The 20,386-nt window shown below is 32.5% G+C and overlaps 1 protein-coding gene across 1 annotated transcript in view; it reads left to right on the forward strand.

The window, feature by feature from the left end:
* Nucleotides 1-20,386, forward strand: part of UBR3 (ubiquitin protein ligase E3 component n-recognin 3) — a 185,355-nt gene that overhangs the window by 31,051 nt on the left and 133,918 nt on the right. The window contains 5 exon segments of the mRNA XM_032479658.1: nucleotides 2,050-2,193; nucleotides 2,750-2,799; nucleotides 11,806-11,872; nucleotides 16,047-16,177; nucleotides 17,284-17,512. Coding sequence (XP_032335549.1) covers nucleotides 2,050-2,193; nucleotides 2,750-2,799; nucleotides 11,806-11,872; nucleotides 16,047-16,177; nucleotides 17,284-17,512 — 621 coding nt within the window.

Here is a 20,386-nt window from a genome sequence, read left to right on the forward strand (position 1 = left end):
AACCCCAAATGTGATCAATATAAAGAATATAACACCTAGGCACCTCCTAGATTCCATGCAGAGGGACCAGCATGTGAGAATATTTATGAGTGAGAATGAGCTTCCTTTTTTTTAAAGGTACTGAAAAAGACTATTGTGGTTGAAATGAAGTTAATGTAGGGGGATAGTGGCACAAATAAGGCTACTATATTAGTCTAGGTCCAGATTAGGTAGGCCTTCATTTGCTATTTAAGATTTTATTTCTTATCCTGAATGTAGTGGAAAGTCATGGAAATATTTTAGGGTTAAGAGTGACATGATCATGTGCTTTAGAGAGATGGTTTGCTGTTTTGCCAAGAATAGATGGAAAAGGGGCAAGAGAAAAAGCTCAAGTGCAACAGCCTAGGAGAAATTGATGGGAGCCTGTGTTTGAGTTTTGGCGATGAAACTAGACAGAGATCAGAATTATACCTGAAGGTCTGTTATTTCTTCAACCTAGAAAACGGTTCTTTGTTCAGAAACTATCAACTGTTGGGAAAAAGAACAGCACGTTGTTCTTAATCATTTTAAGAATGTATCCTTAGGAATGACTTATATTAATTGTTTTCTTTTATTTCTACACTTCTTTTAAATTTTTATTTCTTGAAGTTAAAAAATAAAACAACAGAAATCTTTAGCTGACTTGTAATGTTAGAAGTCACATTAGTTTTGATTCAAAAGTTTAAAATTTGCAATCTAGCTTCACTTCTAATTACTGCTTGTTTACACATTGGTTAGCCATGTTATCTTTGTAAGCCTCAGTTTCCTCACTTATAAAAATGGTGATTATATGTTCATTTTTCTCAGGCTTGTTGTGAGGGATTGACGAAATATTTGTCATCTATCATTATTGAGATAATACGTGGTTTTTATTATTCAGGAGACATTTATTCATTTCTTATATAGGACTCCAGAGGTCTTTTGTTCTTTATAAACTGATTGTGGTTGTTTTTAATATTGGGCTTGAACTGAAGGATAGGTGTATCCCTATCTGTTTAATCTGTGTTGGAGTTTTTTTTTTTTTTTCTTCTTTTTGAACCAGCCCAGAGAGAGATGGGGCAGAGATTTAAAAAACATAACAGCACTATTCTATTGCAATTATTGAGGCTAGCAAAGAGAAGAAACAGAGAAAAGCTCAGCAAATACTAAAGAAACACATTTACTATATATTTTTATAATCAGAGAGATTGGAACCTTAATTAAATATATCATCTGCTTAAGAGGTGGCAAATGCCACGGTAACTTGGCCATCAAAGAATAATTTTTTCTTTAAAAGAACTCTCAAATATCAGTGTTTTTCTTTTATTATTAGTCCATCCTCCATAATATGGTTGTTAAAAAGTAAAACAAAAGAAAAAACTGGCATTAATTAATATGCTGATGCTAAAGTGAAGGTTCTAGAATTAAACTTTCAATGTTTTTGGAATAAATTTGTTTTAACTGATAGCTCTGTAGAAATTATGCTTTTAATTCCTTAACATGATTATAAAAACACATTTTATGTTTGGCAAAACAGAAATTAAGAGTAATCTAAATCGTAACATTTGAAAATTCCAATCAGGAGTTATCTTCTCCAGGTCTTTCCTAAGAACTCTGCTTTGGGTAAGTCTGGCTGCACAGTATTATGAAAGCATAGATTATGAAACCAAATGGTGAAGTCTGCTACATAATTGTCATTTACCATATTACCTGACTTTATTGCTGATTTTCAAGTTCCTTGAAGGCAAGAATCATGCCTTATTAATCTTTGTACCCCCTGTGCCTTGTATAAAATCTCTGGCATGTTTTAAGTGCCCAGTTACTTAGTGGATTTCATTATTTGTTATAAACATGCTGTGCATTCTGAGATTGTTAATGCCAAACATGAGGACAAAAATGTTGTCTAAAGCTATTTTATATTATTCATCCTAGGGTTTCCCCTTCATTCGAATATTCACCTATTTTATGTATGTATACATTAGTTACTGAGATGGCTGTACTATGTTTTGAATGGAATTTTTTTTCTGATTTTAAATTTATTTTAAATATTAGGTCTTGGAGAAAATGCTTGTGCAAAGAAAAGTCATGAGAAGTACCTTATAGCTTTGAAGAGCTCTGGACTTACATATCCTGAGGATAAACTTGTTTATGGTATACAAGAGTCATCTGCTGGCACTAGCACCCTGGCAGTTCAAGGTTTGTCTAAATACTTAATTTGAACGATGGTAACTTTTCTGTGTTAAGACAAAGACCCTTCAAACTTTACATCATTTAAATTTCTTCAATAATAAGTATCCTTCTTTGTAAGGAAAGTAGTAAAAGTAGTAAAAATTTAGAAATAAGAAAGATTAGTCAAAGAATATAGTGCATTTTTCTTAAATGAAATCTGGCTAATTTAATAAACTTAAAGGTTCTGGTTCTAACTCATGAAAAATATAGCAGTTGCTGTTTAAGAGTAGCCCAAAACTTTAGTAGCTCAGTATTTTAGTAAACCATGTTTTAAAGACAAGAAGAAACCCTTCTGAAACACAATTTGTGATTATTAAGTCTGGGGTTTCACTGGAGGTTTCCTATTGAAATATAAACTAAACTTGTTAGGCCCAAATTTATTAAAGATAAATTTTGAATTTTGCCAAGTAAGAATGAGTTATCTTAACAAAACTTAGCTTTTTGATATTATGTCACAAAATAATTTTAACATAAAGCTATATAACAAGTATGAGGGACAACTTTTTGTTTTTCTTTTCTAAAGGTTTTGCAGGTGCAACGGGAACATTGGGACAACTAGATTCTTCAGATGAGGTGAGATTTAACATTTAAAACTTTTTAAAAATAGAATTTTTAAAGTTTTAGAACTACTATACAGATGTGTGGAAATTATCTAGTTTGAATTCCTCATTTTGTAGACATGGACACTGAAGCCCAGAGTAGAAAAATTTAGTCAAGATTACACAATTACTTAGTGACAGAACAAGGACTACAACTAGATTTTTACTTCTTGTTTATAAATTTATTTCTCTTTTCAAAAATGGGAGATAGAAAGAGATAGAGATATTTCTTCTATGAAGATATCCCCAAATTTATCCAAATTGTTGTCATATGCACAATGAAATTGTTTAAAAAAATTTAGCTAAGTCTAGAATAATTTACTGAAAGAGTATGAAATGTAGCTGCTTTTCTAATCTCATAATAAAGTTATACCTTATATGTAAAGGATTATTTTTAGAAAAGAATGTACTGGGAAACAGACTTAGTTTGAAGTTTTAATGTTTATTAATAATAAATATTTCTCATAAATTTCTTGTAATATTCCTGTGTTTTATTAGTATATATAAATTTTAAGGGAAATTTGCTTTTTAAAAGCTATATTTGTATATAATCCTTATATTTATAAACATTAAATTTCATATTTTTATTGATTTATACATTTAATGATTGAAATTTTTAAAACTAAATTGATACATTTAAATGTTTACTTTTTTCCTTTGAAAACCCATTGTGATTTGATAATATCATATGAACTAAGCCAAATATCCTCCTTTTGAAAGCATAATTTCTTTTATGGAAGTCTTATAATTGATCTAATGCCTTATAATATAAACCTTGCAGTAATATTTTTCTCCCCTAAAAGGGCTCCCACAAAGATGCAACATTTTTAGTCTCATCTTGGATTAACAGTTTTAAAGAGATGTCAACAAATTAGACAGGCAGTTTAGTGTGCTACTTATGAGTTTGACTCTGAAATTAGAATGCCTGAGTTTGAATTCAGCTCTTGTACCAATTAGTAGTGAGACTTTAGGCAAGTATCTTGACTTTTCCAAACCTCAGTTTCCTTACCTGTAAAATGGAGGTAATAATAGTGCTTAATGCCTGGAGTTATTTTGATGATTGAATGAGTTAATATATTTTAAGAACTTAGAGCAGTAGTGCCTGGCATATTGTAACACTATATGTGTGTTTGTTAAGTAAATAAATTAAAATGAAATCATTAAAAAATTTGATGTAAATGGTTAGCTGTAATTCTTGCTTTTTTTTTTTTAAGCTTTAAAGAATTACTTCTAAGAACAGTGTTGCTATAATGACAAATGGAGAAACTTGCTGATATTTAAAATAGACTTTCAAAAATATATAAACTATTGACTAAAACAGTAATAGCTTCATTTTGAAGCTAGGGGAAAGGAGTGATGCGGGTAGGAATGCTAATTCTTCACACGTCAAAGATGGAAGTGATTAGATAATAGACATACAGTTTTAAATTGCTTATTCTGCTTTCTTTAAGGGCATTTTGTGGGGGTGGTGGAATGGCCTCTCCAAGGTGAGATCTGGGAATACTAGGAGTTGAATATGAATGCAAGCAGGGACCCTTCCTTGGCTAAAGCCAGCCAACCAGACAGGAAAGGAGCTTTGAAAATCTATTGTCAGTAGAAACTTTAGAAAACTATTTACTACAAAATGACATGGTTTAGTGATATTATACAACACTTTATTAAAATAATCTGAACATCCTGATCTGATCTAGAACAATAAAAATCTATATTCTATGTTTATATTTATTTGGTAGGTTAAAACCTTCATACTGTTTTAGTGTATCTAGTATTATGTATCCAACAGTCTTGCTAACAATTCTACTTTATTTTTATGAATTGAATTTGATTTTAGAGTATGCAGATAGCTGATCTTCAGTATAGATACTTTTTCCTCTGTATAGGAAAAAAGTTACAGTCATTTTTGTCTCGGCTTAAGCTCTCGAATTAGCTTTTAAATAGCCAGTGGAGACTTTAATTGTACATTACTGCATTGCATCAACACTGTATTTTATTGTAGGGTGCTAGAAGGAGATCCTTGTGTGTGTGTGTGTGTGTGTGTGTGTGTGTGTGCATGCACACGTGCACGCACGTGTGTGTGTGGCTTTTGAATTTCTTCTAGAAGTAATTTCTTAAGTGATAGAGGATTTGAAATAGGGCCTTTTTTTGTTTATTACCATTGTTTCTACTCGGATTTTCTTAGGTCCTCTCTTCTGTTCCTTTTATTATTTCTCTTGGATTCTTTGCTTCAGCAACTTCTGTGTGTGACATAATTTGTACAATCATTTGTCTCTTAATTGTGAAGGTTATATCTCAGTGTGAATATCATAATAAATACTTTTTGATGGTGACAACTTTAAAATACTTCATTTCAGTTCCTATCCTCATAAAACAGTATTTTTGTGATGGTAACCAAGAACACTTACTTTTAGAGCATGTAAAGTATATTTAACTTATATATTGAAGAAAAGTTTAAACTTTTTGATCTTTAAATAATATTTTATAATTAAACTTTTAATCTGTTTAAAAGTACTTTTTATAGTTTATATATTTGTCATATTTTCTAATTGGAATAAAAATGAGGCCCTTTGGGCATCTGAAAGCTTAAGAATTTGTAGTAGAGTTGTTTTGCCTGAAGTAGATTGAAGGAATATCTGCTTTGTCTTTTCTTTAAGGGAAACTTGAGCTTTAGAGTTAGGCAGATCTGAGTTTGAATCTTGCCTCAAAATATCGCTATGCTGTTTGCCAGATTTTTATCTTCTGAACATCAGTCTCCTCATGAAAAAACGGTGATGTTAGGATTAAGTGGGATAAAACATAAAGTACCTATCATAGACTAGGTACAAATGAGACTCTTGATGAATGTTTTCTGTCCTTGTGCTTTATATGTAGAAGGGATTCAGATATTTGAGTTTTGAGCTATCATGGGTCATGTTGTAGACGTTTCTGCTCAGCTTTCCGAAGGAAATAGTTTACTAAAGCATAGTTTAAAAGTAATGAAGTTTATCTTTAAAAATACAAATATAAAAGATTACCCAAGTATCACACAAATCTGGTGTAGTTATTTTGCTAGATAATTCCAATAAAATGAAAGTCTCCTCTCTGCCTTCCCTAATACCACCTCCTCCTTTGGGTAACTACACTTGTAGTTTGGATATTGTTGGCAGACCCTTTTCTATATAGTTAAATAACTGTGTGTTTATAGAAATGTGTTGTGTGTAAATTCATCTTTCGCAGTGCTCTTTTCTTTCCGTCTGCTGTGTAGTATTCTGAAATATGAGTAAAATATGAATATAAGAATTTCCACCCACTCACTTAAAAACTAATGACATTAATATTTAAAATTTGTACTGTACTTGTATTCTTTTCAAAGCACTTTTACATATATAAATAAGAATTCAAGCAGTAATTTAATAAAGGATGGAATAGATAAAGGAAAAAGCAGATCGAAAGAGTATGATAGAATAGTACCTGGATTCAGATGTTCTTGAATCAATACCTGTTTTATGCCATTTAAGACTTTTTTTTAAAAGCTTTTAATGTATATGCTGCTGAAGCAAGCACAAAATTTTATTAAAGCTTTTAAAGCCTTACTGTGTTTTATTTGCAACTGTAAGCACAAATGATATATTTGCTTTTAGTATTTATATTTGAAACTTAGTGAAGAGCTGAATATGGCTTAAGAATTGGAATTTCTACACTCTTATCTTACAGACCCATGAGATTATTGAACAAACTTTTTATGACTTCACTCTTACCATTTAACAAATTATTTAGATTGGAATACAGGATGAGAAGAGGGCAGTGATATCTCAAAAATTAGTATAGCGAGGGAATTATAACAATTAAAAAATGTGAGAATTTAGAGTTGGAGGAGACCCTAGGGGGTAACCAAATCTACCACTTTGTTTTAAAAATGAAGAAACAAGTTTGAAACTCTAACAGCAGCAAAAGTTTTTCTATTTGTAAAGAGTTTTATTTGAATGAGGGTACAAATTACAGTCTACTTTATTTTACTCCTACAAGTTGTGTCAGGTATTTGTCTGTGCTATCCCTAGAGTAACAGAACATTATGTACTCAGCAGTGCTATTTATACACATGACATTCTCCATACTTCTATTTCTTACTCTTTTTTTGTATAGCTAATATGAAACGAGTAGAAAATGTTGTTTGTGTTAAATGGAAACAAAAAGAAAATAAAATGGCATATTTTAACTTTATGAAGTATTTTAAAATGTAAATTTATACTGATTCATTTATTGTTTAGATTTATTTATAACCATATTATTCAGTTCAGAAGAAAATTATCTCTAGTATTATATGTACGTGAGTGTAATAGAGAATTTCTTAGACAAAATAGGATCTTCTAGATCAAGATAACTTCTCAGGGAAGGATTATATTCACTGTGAAATTACCATAAGCAATGTCCATTTATCTGTGTGCAAGAAGTAGATCATTAATCTCTGTGTCTTTGATGTACTCTGTGTCTTAGCTGTTAATACAAATGAAATAATTTAAAACACTTTTCCCTCTGTGTAACTATGAAAATATGCATGCCCGTTGTGGAGAACTTGAAAAATAAAAAAAAATGATATAAAAAAGAAAATCTTCAGTTGTACTATCTAGAACTAACCATTGTTTATTAATTTTGCTTTTTTACTTCTATTCTTCTGTTCTGCATACTTTTACATAAATGAGAAATAATTACTTAACAAAACGAAGTAAGTTACTATGTAGATGTGCTCTTAATACTCTTGTCTTTATTCAAGACAGAATCCAATGAACAGTTAAAACTAATTTGTCAAACTTGTAACAAAAACAGGATTATTGAAATTGAAAGTCATAGTGGCTTTTCATTGATGAGTTGGTAAAGGAAAAAATTTATTTTTAGAGGTATAAGGTTTAATAATCTATTCGTTATCATATATTCCTTTAATGGTTAAGGGGTGGGTGGGGAATCACAGAAACTTTTGGTGAGAAGGCCTTAGAAATATCTAATGTATTTCTTTTCCAGTGCAGGAATTGATTTTATAGCATTCCTGAAAATTGGTAAGCCTCTCCGGAAACCCTTCCAGTGATTGGGAGCTTACCTAGTTTATGAGGCAACTTGTTCCTTTTTTTTTTTAAATAGCTCTGATTATTAGGAACTTCCCAGTACTGTGTTAAATATTATAATTTTCACACATTTCTTGTTTTCACCTAGAAATATTTCTATTTCTACTTCCATAAGACATCCTTTAAAATATTTACTTTTAGTTATTTAATATTCTCTGCTGTATATAGCTCTTTTACCTGTTAATTCCCTTTTAAAATATATGATCTGATTTGGTACAGAGTGATAAGGACATCTTTTGATAAAGCCTTCCTTTAGGCCCAAGGTTTTTTGTTAGCCTTTTAGCAGCTATGCTAGACTGTGGCAGGAGCCCTAGTGGCTAAATGAAATGCCCAGGTTACCATCCCCCACCCCCTTCCTTCAGATTTATAGCTAAGTTTTAGAGCTCCCTGTTTGCTTTATATTTGTAGAATTGATTTAAAGCATACACTCTCAGATTACAGTGACTTACATAAATCTTTGTTTCATTTTATTGTTCTAATCTCTCAAGATCTCCTTTGGATTTTATTTTTATAACCTGTTATGTTAAATGTCCCTTTTAGCCTTGTGTATTCTGTATTAACATTCTTGAGTATTTTTTAACCAGCTGTGAATTTACCTGACTTCTTTTTATGGAGCTCACATTTTTTCATCTGCCCCGTAAATCCATCTAAGAAAAGTAAGGTTAATTTGGGTTGAAAACCATTTGTAAATTTTGCAGGCTAGGAGTTTGAATGTGTTTTTTTTTGGAGGTGGGGCGTGGGGCTGATCTTCTCTCATTTTGGACCTGTATACATATTTTGTGCTTGAAACACACCTAGCAATGTTGTCTACTTCTCTGCCCAGGGACTAGTTAAAGTTTGGAAAGTGTTTCTGAGGGCTGTACAAATGCTGTATGAGTTGAAGTTACACCTGATTTACTTCCTCTCTTGTCCATTGAACCATCATTTTCTCCCAGGGTTCTGTACTGCTTCCTCATGGATAAATGGGGAAGAACTACAACTGCCCATCATGAATTTGGGATGGGTAGCATCTTGTGGTCACGATAAACTGAGTTGTTTTCATCTTCATTAATGACTTAATGCTTGAAATTCCCATCACTTGGAATTATATCCTGTTTGTTAAAAGTATTATTCTTTCTCAAAATAAAAAAGTGGGACTTGTGCTAAATAACATAGTAATTCATCATCTTGAACAGATTGTTGTAGTTAGGATTAGAAATCAGAATTAGTATTTAAAACGTATTTATTAACTTAAAGCTGTAATTCATAGTCATTGTTGAACAAATAGAAAATAAACACTAATAAAAAGATAGTAAAATTATCTATTACTCTATCACTTAGGGGTGACTTACTGTAAACATATATTTCTAACAGATTTTGTATATAGTGTATTCTGTAACTTGCTTTTCTCACCAATGGTGGTTTTGAACATCTGTGATGGGAAGTTTATTTAACAAATTTTATTTGTGTGTATTATCAGTAGTTAAATGATTTCATACTCCATATGCTATATTCTGCATAGTATGCTTTTCTCATTTGTAGTAATAGTTTTTGAACATCTATCTGGTTACAGTGAATATAGAGCTTTAGTGTTTTTCTTCATAGGGTATATGTGTGCTATAATTTATTCACCTAGTTTCCTGCTGTTAGAAGCCAAAGATATTTTTTAAAATTATAAATAACACTGTGATGAGTAGTTATGCATATAGCCCCTATTCACTTGTCTGATTATTTCTTTAGGATAAATTCCTAGAACTGGAATTTCTGTTCCAAAGATAAATACACTTTAAAGCCTTTTGACATGTGTATTGACAAATTACCATTCAGGAAAATTGTTCTGTTATATACTCTCTCAAGCAGTGTACAAGAGTACCCATTTCTCCACCAGTTTAGATGGAGGTAATCTCCCTTCCTAGCTAAGTTTGCTGACTACCATGATGTCAAGCTCAACTCACTGGTCTTTGTTTCTAGACTTTCATTGTTGTGTCTTTGTACATGCTGTCTTCTTCTGGAATCCATTGCTTGGCTAATTTTACTTGTCCTTTAGAGTATAAGGTTGGGAAATCTATAGAACTTTGTATTGCCATGACCAGTTGCTTGATCGAGGACATATTTTCATAGGAAGTTTATATTTGAAATTATGAAGTAATTGTAACCTAGAATGTAACATTAAAAAAATTTTTGGTCTTTTCTCTGAGGGCTGGGAGAACAGTTTCATAAATGGCTGTTAGCTAAAATCTCAAACTTTAGAACCTTCTGGGTCCTGTGGCATGATTTGGCATTCTTGTGTCTTGTTTTCTGTCTTTTATGGCTCCAAATTTCATACTGGCTGAGTTTCTTCCAAGGGCAAGTTGACAGTGGCAGAGGATGGAGAGAGTGTAGTTTGACCATCAGTATTGCTGCCAAGTAGATGGCCATAGAAGCCTGGCTTTGGTGGGAATTAACAGGGAGGGCATATTGAAGTGCTTAGTAAATGCTGAATAACTGAGCTAAGTAGTCTCTCTGGGAAACCCCAGACTGGTCCTGAGGACTGATGCTGGACTTGGCAGAAACCTGATGTTGGTTGTGGTATGTAGGCCAAGGAGGCTACACCAGTAGGTGAAACAGCAGCTGAAGCTGAGGCTTTTCTGCTCTGGAGATTTGATTTAATTGAGAAAGTATCTGGGAATTTGTACCACAGTTCTAACCAGCCATTAACATGTTTGGTTAACACAACAGACTGTATTCCAAAATATTCCTACACATGTCTTTATAATACTGGTTGACTCATATATGTTTGGAAGATAGGAAAAAGATAACAGTGTAACATGGAAGTTTTGGATTCCTGTGCAGTCTTTTCCTAGTTCAGGAGAGCTGGGATAATGGGGTAGAATCATATCCTGTAACTGGAGGGGAAAACACCCTGAACTGTGAAGGCAGCAAGAGCCTTTTCTGCAACATTTAAAGAAAATTAGAAATGAGCACCTGCACCCATGGCTCCCTCCCTAAGAGGCACATCCCTAGCCTCACATTGGTTTCCTTAGTAGCAGGCTGCTTTCTCTGCTCTTCTTCCCTCTGTGTTGTCCCAGCCAGCTAACTTCCCACTCTGTTGTTGTGGTACAGTGTCATCATCCCCTGAGACAGCCCCAGATCACTCCAAGATGTTTACCTGGGTATCCAATGCTCTCCCCAGGTCCCAGTTAATGCTTTTGTTACTTAATCTTTAGTTAGAGTGCTCTGCCCCTCACCCTTTTATTCTCCATAAGCCTTGTCATTTTTAATGTGAGGTTTTTTTCCGGAAATGAATGTATCACATGTGAGCAGAAATGTGTCTGTATTTTCTTCTTGGATTTTTTTCCTAAGCACATTTTAATTTGTTTTTATTATTATATTTTAACTGTCATCTCCAGCTTTTAATATGCTGTGCTTATTTTTCATAACTTGAACTCATTTTGTCTTAGATTCTTCAAAGCTGTTCCTCTATTCATTGTTTTAGTCCTCTTCCCCTGCTCTCTTTCATTCCTATGCTAATGTGCTCTCCCCTCCCCTTTAGCTTCTTTGTGCATTTGATTTTATTTATAAGGTTAGGAAAATTTTATTTTGGTATTTTGGAGTGTTTAAGAGTCTTTCATTAGAAGCACAGATTAAGTTTAAGAACTCTTATATTTTTAATCCTAAGGACTTTCATTTTATGTTTTAATTATGATTCTAATTTGAAATTTAATCTTCAGTTTAAAGTTAGCAGCATTAAAATATATTTTATTATATAGCAAATACATAAAAAGTAAAATTGTTGATTAATAATATGTAAGCATGCCTATATTAAATATTTAATATAATTAATAAGCATATTTATATTTATATAAAATGTGTAAATTCATGACTAAGACTATAAGACTATAGATAATGCTAATTTTGTTTTCCTCCAGGAGGACCAGGATGGGAGTCAAGGTCTGGGCAAGAGAAAGAGGGTCAAACTAAGCAGTAACACCAAAGGTATTTATATTTTTGTTTTTTCCTTGCAAAAATCTCCTAAAAATGCTTTATCACTAAGAACACTGGTTGGCTAGCCATATTGACATCAAAGCCATTTGAAGGGAGCGTTACGTTATTAGATTTGTCTAATGATGGAGAAAATGCTGTTAGGGAATGTAGGGGACATCAAAAGCAAGTAAGACCCTTACTGTTGAGATTTTGTTTATTGTTTTCTTCATAAAATGTGCAATATTATATTTGAGCCAGAAAAAAAGATTTTTCATTGAATCTTGACTCGGATCCAGCATTTTTGGTGTAAAGTTTTAATTTACTTTACATCTGTTTATAATTAGGGTATGCAATTTCTAGAGTGAAAAAGGACAAGCAAGGGGGAGATAGTGTGTGTGTGAGAGAAAATAGGGAAAGTCAAAGAGAATGAGAGTGAGAATGAATGAGGATGAATGACACTTTGCACACATTAAGGGCTTAGTAAGGACTCAATACATATTTACTCAAAGAAGGAAGGAGATATGCCTGTAGTGAGGGAATAGATTAGTAATAATAATGAGTAACATTTATTGGACTTTTTGTATATGCAAGATACAGTGCTAAGCACGTCACATGCATTGTTTTATTTAATTCTGAAAGTAACCATATGAAGGAGGTTTTATTATGACTATTTTATGAATGGGGAAATGGAGGCATGTTAGACATAACAGCTGAGAGATAGATCTTTGATTCAAATCCCAGAGTTTAAATGCTTTATCATTGTATATTCTTGACCCTCCCTTAAAGTGTTTCTAGAGTACTTGTTGTTAGTTGGCAGCCTGTGCTCTGGATTTTTGCCATGGCTTTCTAGATCATAACATAGTCTATTTTCTGGGTTAGTATGGTCTCTTAGAGAGTCTTCAGAGGTTAAAATATTATTTTAATGAAAAGATTCTTACTTCTGGTGCTGTGTCTTGTGGAATGTTTAGGACTGCGTGAAAGGTGGAGCAAGCAGGCAGTTTCAACTGAGTGTCATTTTGTAAGCCTGTTCCCAGTTAGTTATGCTGCTGCATTTAAATGTGGGCTGCTAGCAAAGGTCATGAAATTTTGTTTGGTGTCCAGGATGCACACATGCAGCATGTTTCCAGACTTCTTCATGGCCCAGCCGAGTACCTGGGTTGCCTGAAAGAAATCAGAAATCCGTATGGCTACCTGGCCCTTGAACTTACCAGAGTTGTCTATGTGTTTATCTGAGTCCTTGAGACACACCTGAGTTGCAGCAGATTGTTAGGCATATACTTGAGTTTAAGCTTCAGGGTTGTCCAAAAAATACATATTATGGTGTAAGAGGTCGTTCTTTCCTCTCACCCTGGTCAAACTCTGAAGATGCTTTTTTTATGCAGAGTTTACCTTGAAGTTTATTTCTTTCACACCTGAATTTTTTTTACATATGAGATTGGATCATTTGTCTTCTCTACCTTCCTCTATGGGTAAGAAGTACTACAGAGATTTAAGACTTGGTCAGTTACCATTTTTGATTAAGTATGTACATGGAAATTCTGTTGCTTTTGAAAATATGTGAAGTCCAGAGAACGGTTTGGTTTTTGTAAGAATTTGATTAAATGGTTTAAAAGTGAGTTGAAAATATGTAACGACAGGCAAGAGGAGAGGCATGGTGCTAACACATTGTCAAAACCTAAATTTTAAGAATGAAGGAGCTGAGACCCAGAGGGCCTCGTTTAGATAGTCAAGTTTTTTGAGCTCATGAGTTGCATAGCCTGGACTTAGCTGACTGATTAAACTGATTAAACATTGTCATGCGTTTGTACCACATATTGATTCTTCAAAAATCTCTTTCACATTTGACTTAAGGGTGATTTAGGGCATTGCAAATGTTATGATAATTTAATCAAGATTTTTAAAGGTAGATAATCATATGTAACTAATGGAAGCATTTCTAACCATATTTCCATAACACATAAAACACGTAATACATGCTTTAAATATCTTGGGAGACTGATATAGTTTACTTTAAAAACAACAGTGAAGGCATTGTGGGGGTTTTTCTTTTCTTTTCTTTTGGTCTGAAGATGGAAAAATTGGATTGTCCATAACTGCAGCTATTTTCATTTTAGTAGAAGCCACAGCTTTTCTGGTGCATTCAGGTTGTTTTATTTATTTGAAACAAAGTAGATATATCTTTTTCAGTGCTTGACATGTAATAATTATGGTAGCATCAGGCTTTTCTTTGGCTAATACAAACTTGCAGAGAGTTATAACTATGAAGTCTAAAATTAATACTACTAGTTTTGTTCAGCTTTGTAAGTACTTTCAGAAGCGCTTATCTGTGAGGGTTTTATTTTATTTTTTTGGTAGTATGTGAAATTTTTAATCATGTTAGTACCAAGTGAATTTTGAGAATTAAATTGGCTTCAGCAATGTGTGCTGTGGATTACATTCTGAGTTTTAATTATCATCTTTATATTCTTTCTACCTGATTCACTTGGTCCCTAATTTTATTGCTTTTTACTTTGAATCTGTCAGTGTGTGCCTTTAAAGATATTTTACCTCATTTTTTGCAGGACTGGTTTATTTCTGTTTTAAATCATTGCCGTATCCTGAGAATGATCTATTTCAGGAGGAAGAGATTTCTGTTTTATAAGTAGAAAATTCTGAGTTTTGGAAAAGAAAGAATTATTGTTTCCAGTAAATGGATGTATAGTGTAATCATGTTTGTATTTTCATTCCTACTACATATGGCTTATACTGAAGGCCCCATTGAAAGGGAGTTAGTTGGGGGATTAGCAGATACTTTTGCCTTTCTGTAGTTAAAATCATAGTGTCTCTAGATTAATGACAATATTATTCTGAAAATAGTGGATTATCAATTATTAATGGAAAATTGGGTTAAAGTTATATCTCAGAAGAACTTATTAGAGCGTATTTAACTTGTTAAACTCAATGTTTTACAAAAGAATCAAGAGAGTGATTAAATATTGAGTTGTTAATCTTTTAGACCCGTTACCTGAGGAGATGTGATATGAACACATTACTTAATAATATGAACTATGACACTGGAGTAGGGTTAATTGAAGAAACTATACAGGGTTACCCTGCAAGACAGCTTGAACTGTAATATACTTAGGGTTGTACCTGAGTATTTTGGTAGATGTGATAGTATTTTTTCAAATCTCTCATCTAACTCTAATCCCTGCTTAAGCATTGTCATGGAGCCAGTCCATTCATAGTTGACACATGCTGTATCCTCTTGACATCCTTATATACAGCTGATGATCCAGAGCAGTATCCCAAGATATTCTGCTCCAACAAAGATTAGTAGAATGTTCTGGTTCATTTTTAAGGGAAAAAATTAGGGAAAATGAGAGAAAGAGATAGCTGAAGTGTTAAAAATATTCAGTTCATCATACACCTGTTGAGACCTTTCTGTTGATTAAGCATGGCGAGGGGGCAGAGATAAGCTAGAGACAGCCTAGCCTTCAAAGAGTGGCACTTGGCGTTAGAAATAGGCTTTCCAGTAGATAATTTTATTCCCTCTTTGATTACCTTTTTCCTCTATGCATGAAAAGGTCATCTTGAGTCCAGTGCAAGTAAGCATATCTAATACTTTATACATTTCCTGGTATATTCCAATCAAAAAAAGTAAATGCTTCTGTGTGCTAGAGTAGGCAATGCATTAGTGATTATTTTCTCTAGTGAAGTCAGTATTTAATTTATGAAGAATAATTTTAAAGGAATAGATAAATTATTAAATGCTATAAAGATTTTTTTTCAAAACAAAACATTTAGATAACTTTGGAGTTTATGTTCTTAATAGTATGTTTTTAGTTTAAAATTATTACTATTTTAAATTAAGTGCTATGAATATTATTCCTGTAAGATAATTATTTTGAATCTTAGTAGAAATTTTAGATAAATGGCTTATGTTTAATGACAAGTAATTACTTACTTTTCTGGTAACTCCTTTATATTAAATTATAAGGATTAAGTGTTTTATTATGTATAGACTGTGGACATTATAGAAACCTAGCTTTATATTGTTAGCATTATCACTGAATTATTGAAAAGATACCCTTATTTGTTAAGTACTTACAGGTGTTTGAGATTGATGGGTTATTAATTATTGTAAGGTTTATATGAGATGAACAACTTAAATCATTAGGTGATAAATTTTATTTTTCTTATGTAGATCAATCTATAATGGATGTTTTGAAACATAAAAGTTTCTTAGAAGAGCTATTGTTTTGGACTATAAAGTATGAATTCCCCCAGAAGATGGTGACTTTCTTACTCAACATGCTTCCAGATCAAGAGTACAAGGTATCTACATTTTTTTCCTTCCTTTCTGGACTTCGCTGCTCTTTCTTTGCTTTTTCATTACTAAATCTTTTTGGTATATTTCTCAGCTTTGTTGTCAAAACAGAGCTTGCATAAAAAGCACAGTATTGAGCAGGATTCCTAAGGGTTGCCTTTCTGCATGAAACTTGGTCCAAAGGGATTGCTAGGGGACAAACAAAAATAACAACTGCACAAATAAGTATATAGTTACAAACTGTAGTTAAGTTCTCTGAAGGAGAGGTACAAGGTGCTATGAAAATGTTTAAGGGAGGGCAAATGAATTTCAATTGTGCGGTTAAGCCTGGAAAAAGCGTGGTGTTAGTACCTGCTGGCCATAACTATTAAAAACACAACAGTTACTGACTCATAGGCACGTGTAGATAGGTGAGTCTCTGGTCTCAGAGGGTGTGGACCCATCTGTTACTACTGTGTGATTATGGCAGAGCCTAGTGTCTCAAAATACAGTAAGTTATGGTTCTTCTTCTGGTTTACGTAGTAAGGCCTCTTTAGGAGTGACACTTTAAAATGCCATTGTTTTGTGTCTTTATACCTGCTTGAGGAAAAAAACAGAGAAAAAGTACATGTGCATGTACATGTACAGTGAAGCATATTTAGTTAGAATAGTGGTCAGCTTTCAGATCAAATAGGAGAAGATACTTCTTTTGGAGTAATCACATTGACTGACTTATGGTTTAGTTATATAAACAATTCTGCAATGGTTTTCAGCTGAGATTTTAGATTTTGTTTAAAGTAGCACAGGACAAAGACCCTACTTTGACATTAGTAAATTGATGTATTTTTGAGCAAAGTGAAGATTTGTATTTTTAAACCATATTTGTAATTTTCTTAAAACTTTAATAATTTTAAATTCATGTTAAACATTTTTTTAACCAATAAAGTATTTTGCTAATTATCCAAAAAAGGGAAAATATAAGACTACCATCTTTGTTGAAATTATTTTTTCAATTACCTTGGACATCATCATAAGCTAATAATAGCTTTAAAATACTAATATAATATATTGGAAAATGTATTGTAAAACTCAAAGTTAAACTGTTTTATTCCTTCTTACTTAAAACATTTTACAGGTTGCTTTTACAAAAACTTTTGTTCAGCATTATGCTTTCATTATGAAAACACTGAAGAAAAGCCATGAATCAGACACAATGTCTAACAGAATTGTGCATATTAGTGTTCAGTTGTTCAGCAATGAGGAGCTAGCCAGACAGGTAACAGAAGAATGTCAGCTGCTGGATATTATGGTCACTGTGCTATTATACATGATGGAAAGTTGCCTTATTAAAAGTGAGCTACAAGGTAAACTCAGAATTATTTTCACTCTTTTTGTAAGTGTACTTTATATAACTGGTCTTAAAACTCCTTTTATGCTTAAAAGTAGCTTTTAAAAATATAAAATAATACATGTCTGATAAAGAAAATTTTTGAAAATTTTCAGTAAAATTTTCTACAGTTTTGTATTCATAGATAACTGTTATTAACATTTTGGGATGTTTCTTTTCTGTCTTTTTCTGTGTTATAAGTATATTTATAGATACAAATACACATTTTAAAATATGCTATCATAGTGTACATGTCAAGAACATATTTTTTAATGATTGCAGGTAGTAATATCACATGACTTTGCCATAATTTATTTAACCATTTTCTTATTAGATATGTTTCTATTTTTTAATCATGAATTTGTTACTGGCAGCCTTAGACATTTTATATGTGTATACTTATATAATTTAAAAGTTGGAATAAATCTTGCCTTTTATATGTTCCTTTAGTGTAATCTTTAATTTTCTTCCTTTATGCCTACTATATGGTTGATACTCCTCAAATTGCCATAACATTTCTAGGAATTCCTCCCATTCTTATTTCTTTGTGGTCTTTCATCTTGACTTTACCTCCCTAAAATAATTTATATTATTTGAATATTTGCTACGTACTAGGCACTGTTAATACTGTTTATGTGTTGTCTCGGTTAAGCTTTTGAACAGCTATCTAGATTAGCATTATTATTATTTCTGCTTTAAAGATGAGTAAATTTAGGATTAGAGAAATTAAGTCATTTGCCATAGATAATATAGCTAGTAGATGACAGAGCCAAGAAGGACTTTATATCTCCTGAGGTCAGAATCTTTGTTCTTAGCCACAACACAGCCAGGCCAACATTAATAGGACTGTGTCTTCACTTGTTGGCACCTGGGGCTAAGCATTAACAACAAACAATATCTCAAATTAAATCTTAGGACCTTTCCAGTCTCTGTGGATGGGAGATCTTGTACTTGAGACTTGCTTTCTACTGTTGCCTCCTTTTGCATATCAGCTCTTATTTGCTTTTTATAGTGATAGTCTGCCTATTCTCAGATATGATACCGTAGTCTGAAAATTTATATAGTGCTCAGTGCAGGGCATGATGCCTTGTATATAACAAGAGCTTGCTAATAATTATGATAGCTACATCTTTTGAGCACTCAATATATATACCATGCTTTTTTTTGGTAGTACTTTATATGTATTATCTAATTTAACCATCCCAGTAATTCTTTGGAGTAGATACTGTTTTTTCCATTTTATAGATGAGGCAGTGGCTAAGGAGTTGAGACGTCAATGATCTATATGGTTTTATAGCTGTAAGTGGTAAGGCTGGGTGTCCGCAAAATCCATATTCTTGCCCACTATGTAACTCTGCCTTCCCATTGTAGGTATAGTGGGAGAATAATACATTAGTTATGTTAAATGATATACCTCTTTACTTTTTTAAAGGAAAATTTAAAAGCTGCTTTGTGTTATAGTTTTTCTGTCTTTGTGTAGGATGACCTTTTCTTTTCTAGAGATTTAGCTACACATATTGCTCTTTCTTTTTTCTTTTTTGAAATAGTATTCTTCACCATTCAATTGTATCAATGATGTTCTTATACATAGAATTACATAATTAGAAAAGGATTTTTCACAAAAGTAGTATTTTTAATTTATAAACTGGAAAACTTAAAAAGAATTAGAAGCATTTACTCTTTTGAAAAGAGTCTGGAGTCTATTTTCTTGACCAAGTGGTTTAGCTGTGCTTGTTATATATGGTTTGCATTTCAAGGAATAATGTTTGGGAAGAAGATGTATATGAGTCTGCCTCCCATTTTCTTCTATAGCCAGCTTTCCTGAGAGAGTTTTCTATTTGTTTTATCTTCCAGTCACTCATTAACCCACTTCAATCTAGCATCAGCTTCCATCATTCTATTTCTGTCTCCAAAATTGCCATGACTCCAGCGGCCACATGTCCTTTTTCAGGACAGCTCCAAGTTATGCTTGTTATTTTGACATAGTTTTTAAAACAGTCTTTTTTACTCTCAAGAGTATCCCAGTTTACATGATAAATTATATGGGAACCCTTTCTGTGAGTACATGATAAGAAAGCCAGTGGCAACACTTTGGACCTTATCTTGCTTTACTTTCATTAGCATTTCACACTGTTGATTCTCTATTCATTTTGTGGCCTGAGATAGTTTTCTACTGTTCCGTCAGTATTGGTGTTTCTTGGCACTTGGTCGTGGTGTCTCTGTGTTTCTCACTTTTCCCATACTTTCTTAAATCATATTACATGGACTTAATTGCTTTCTACATATACTTCCTTCTAATGCAGTATTAGTTTGTCCTGGGAGTTCTTATACAAACTGAATTTTCCAGAAGCTAAATAGCTGTAAGTAGCATTGCTGAAACCTTGAAATACAAATACATTTTTTCTAGTAGTAAATTACATTATTTCTAAGCCAAGTCTAACACTATCTTTAGCTGCTATGTTTTTTTCCCTCCTCTTTCAAAAGTAGTATAACATTTCATGATACATATTTACTGGTTTTCTGAAAGCACCATATGCTTTCCCTGTTTTTACATGAAGAGTATTGGAATGAGCTTTAAATATATTGAGCTAGCCACAGATATTACACAGGAGCTCTATGCTTTCTTTTTATTTTTTCAGTACCCTTTATCTAACCTTTGTATACATTGTCATTAGATAATATTTGAAAATTTTGTCTATACTGTTAGTAAACGTAGTAGCTAATACAGTAGGAATTCACACGGCCATGGCAACAGCTGAAGATTAAAAGGAAAAAGCCTCTGATTGTACATAATCCCTTCCTTACACTTTTATTTTGTTGTACTCATTTCTGCACCATACTACTTGTGATT

This window comes from Camelus ferus, chromosome 5, assembly GCF_009834535.1.
Source record: "Camelus ferus isolate YT-003-E chromosome 5, BCGSAC_Cfer_1.0, whole genome shotgun sequence".
In the NCBI taxonomy this organism is placed as follows: Eukaryota; Metazoa; Chordata; class Mammalia; order Artiodactyla; family Camelidae; genus Camelus; species Camelus ferus.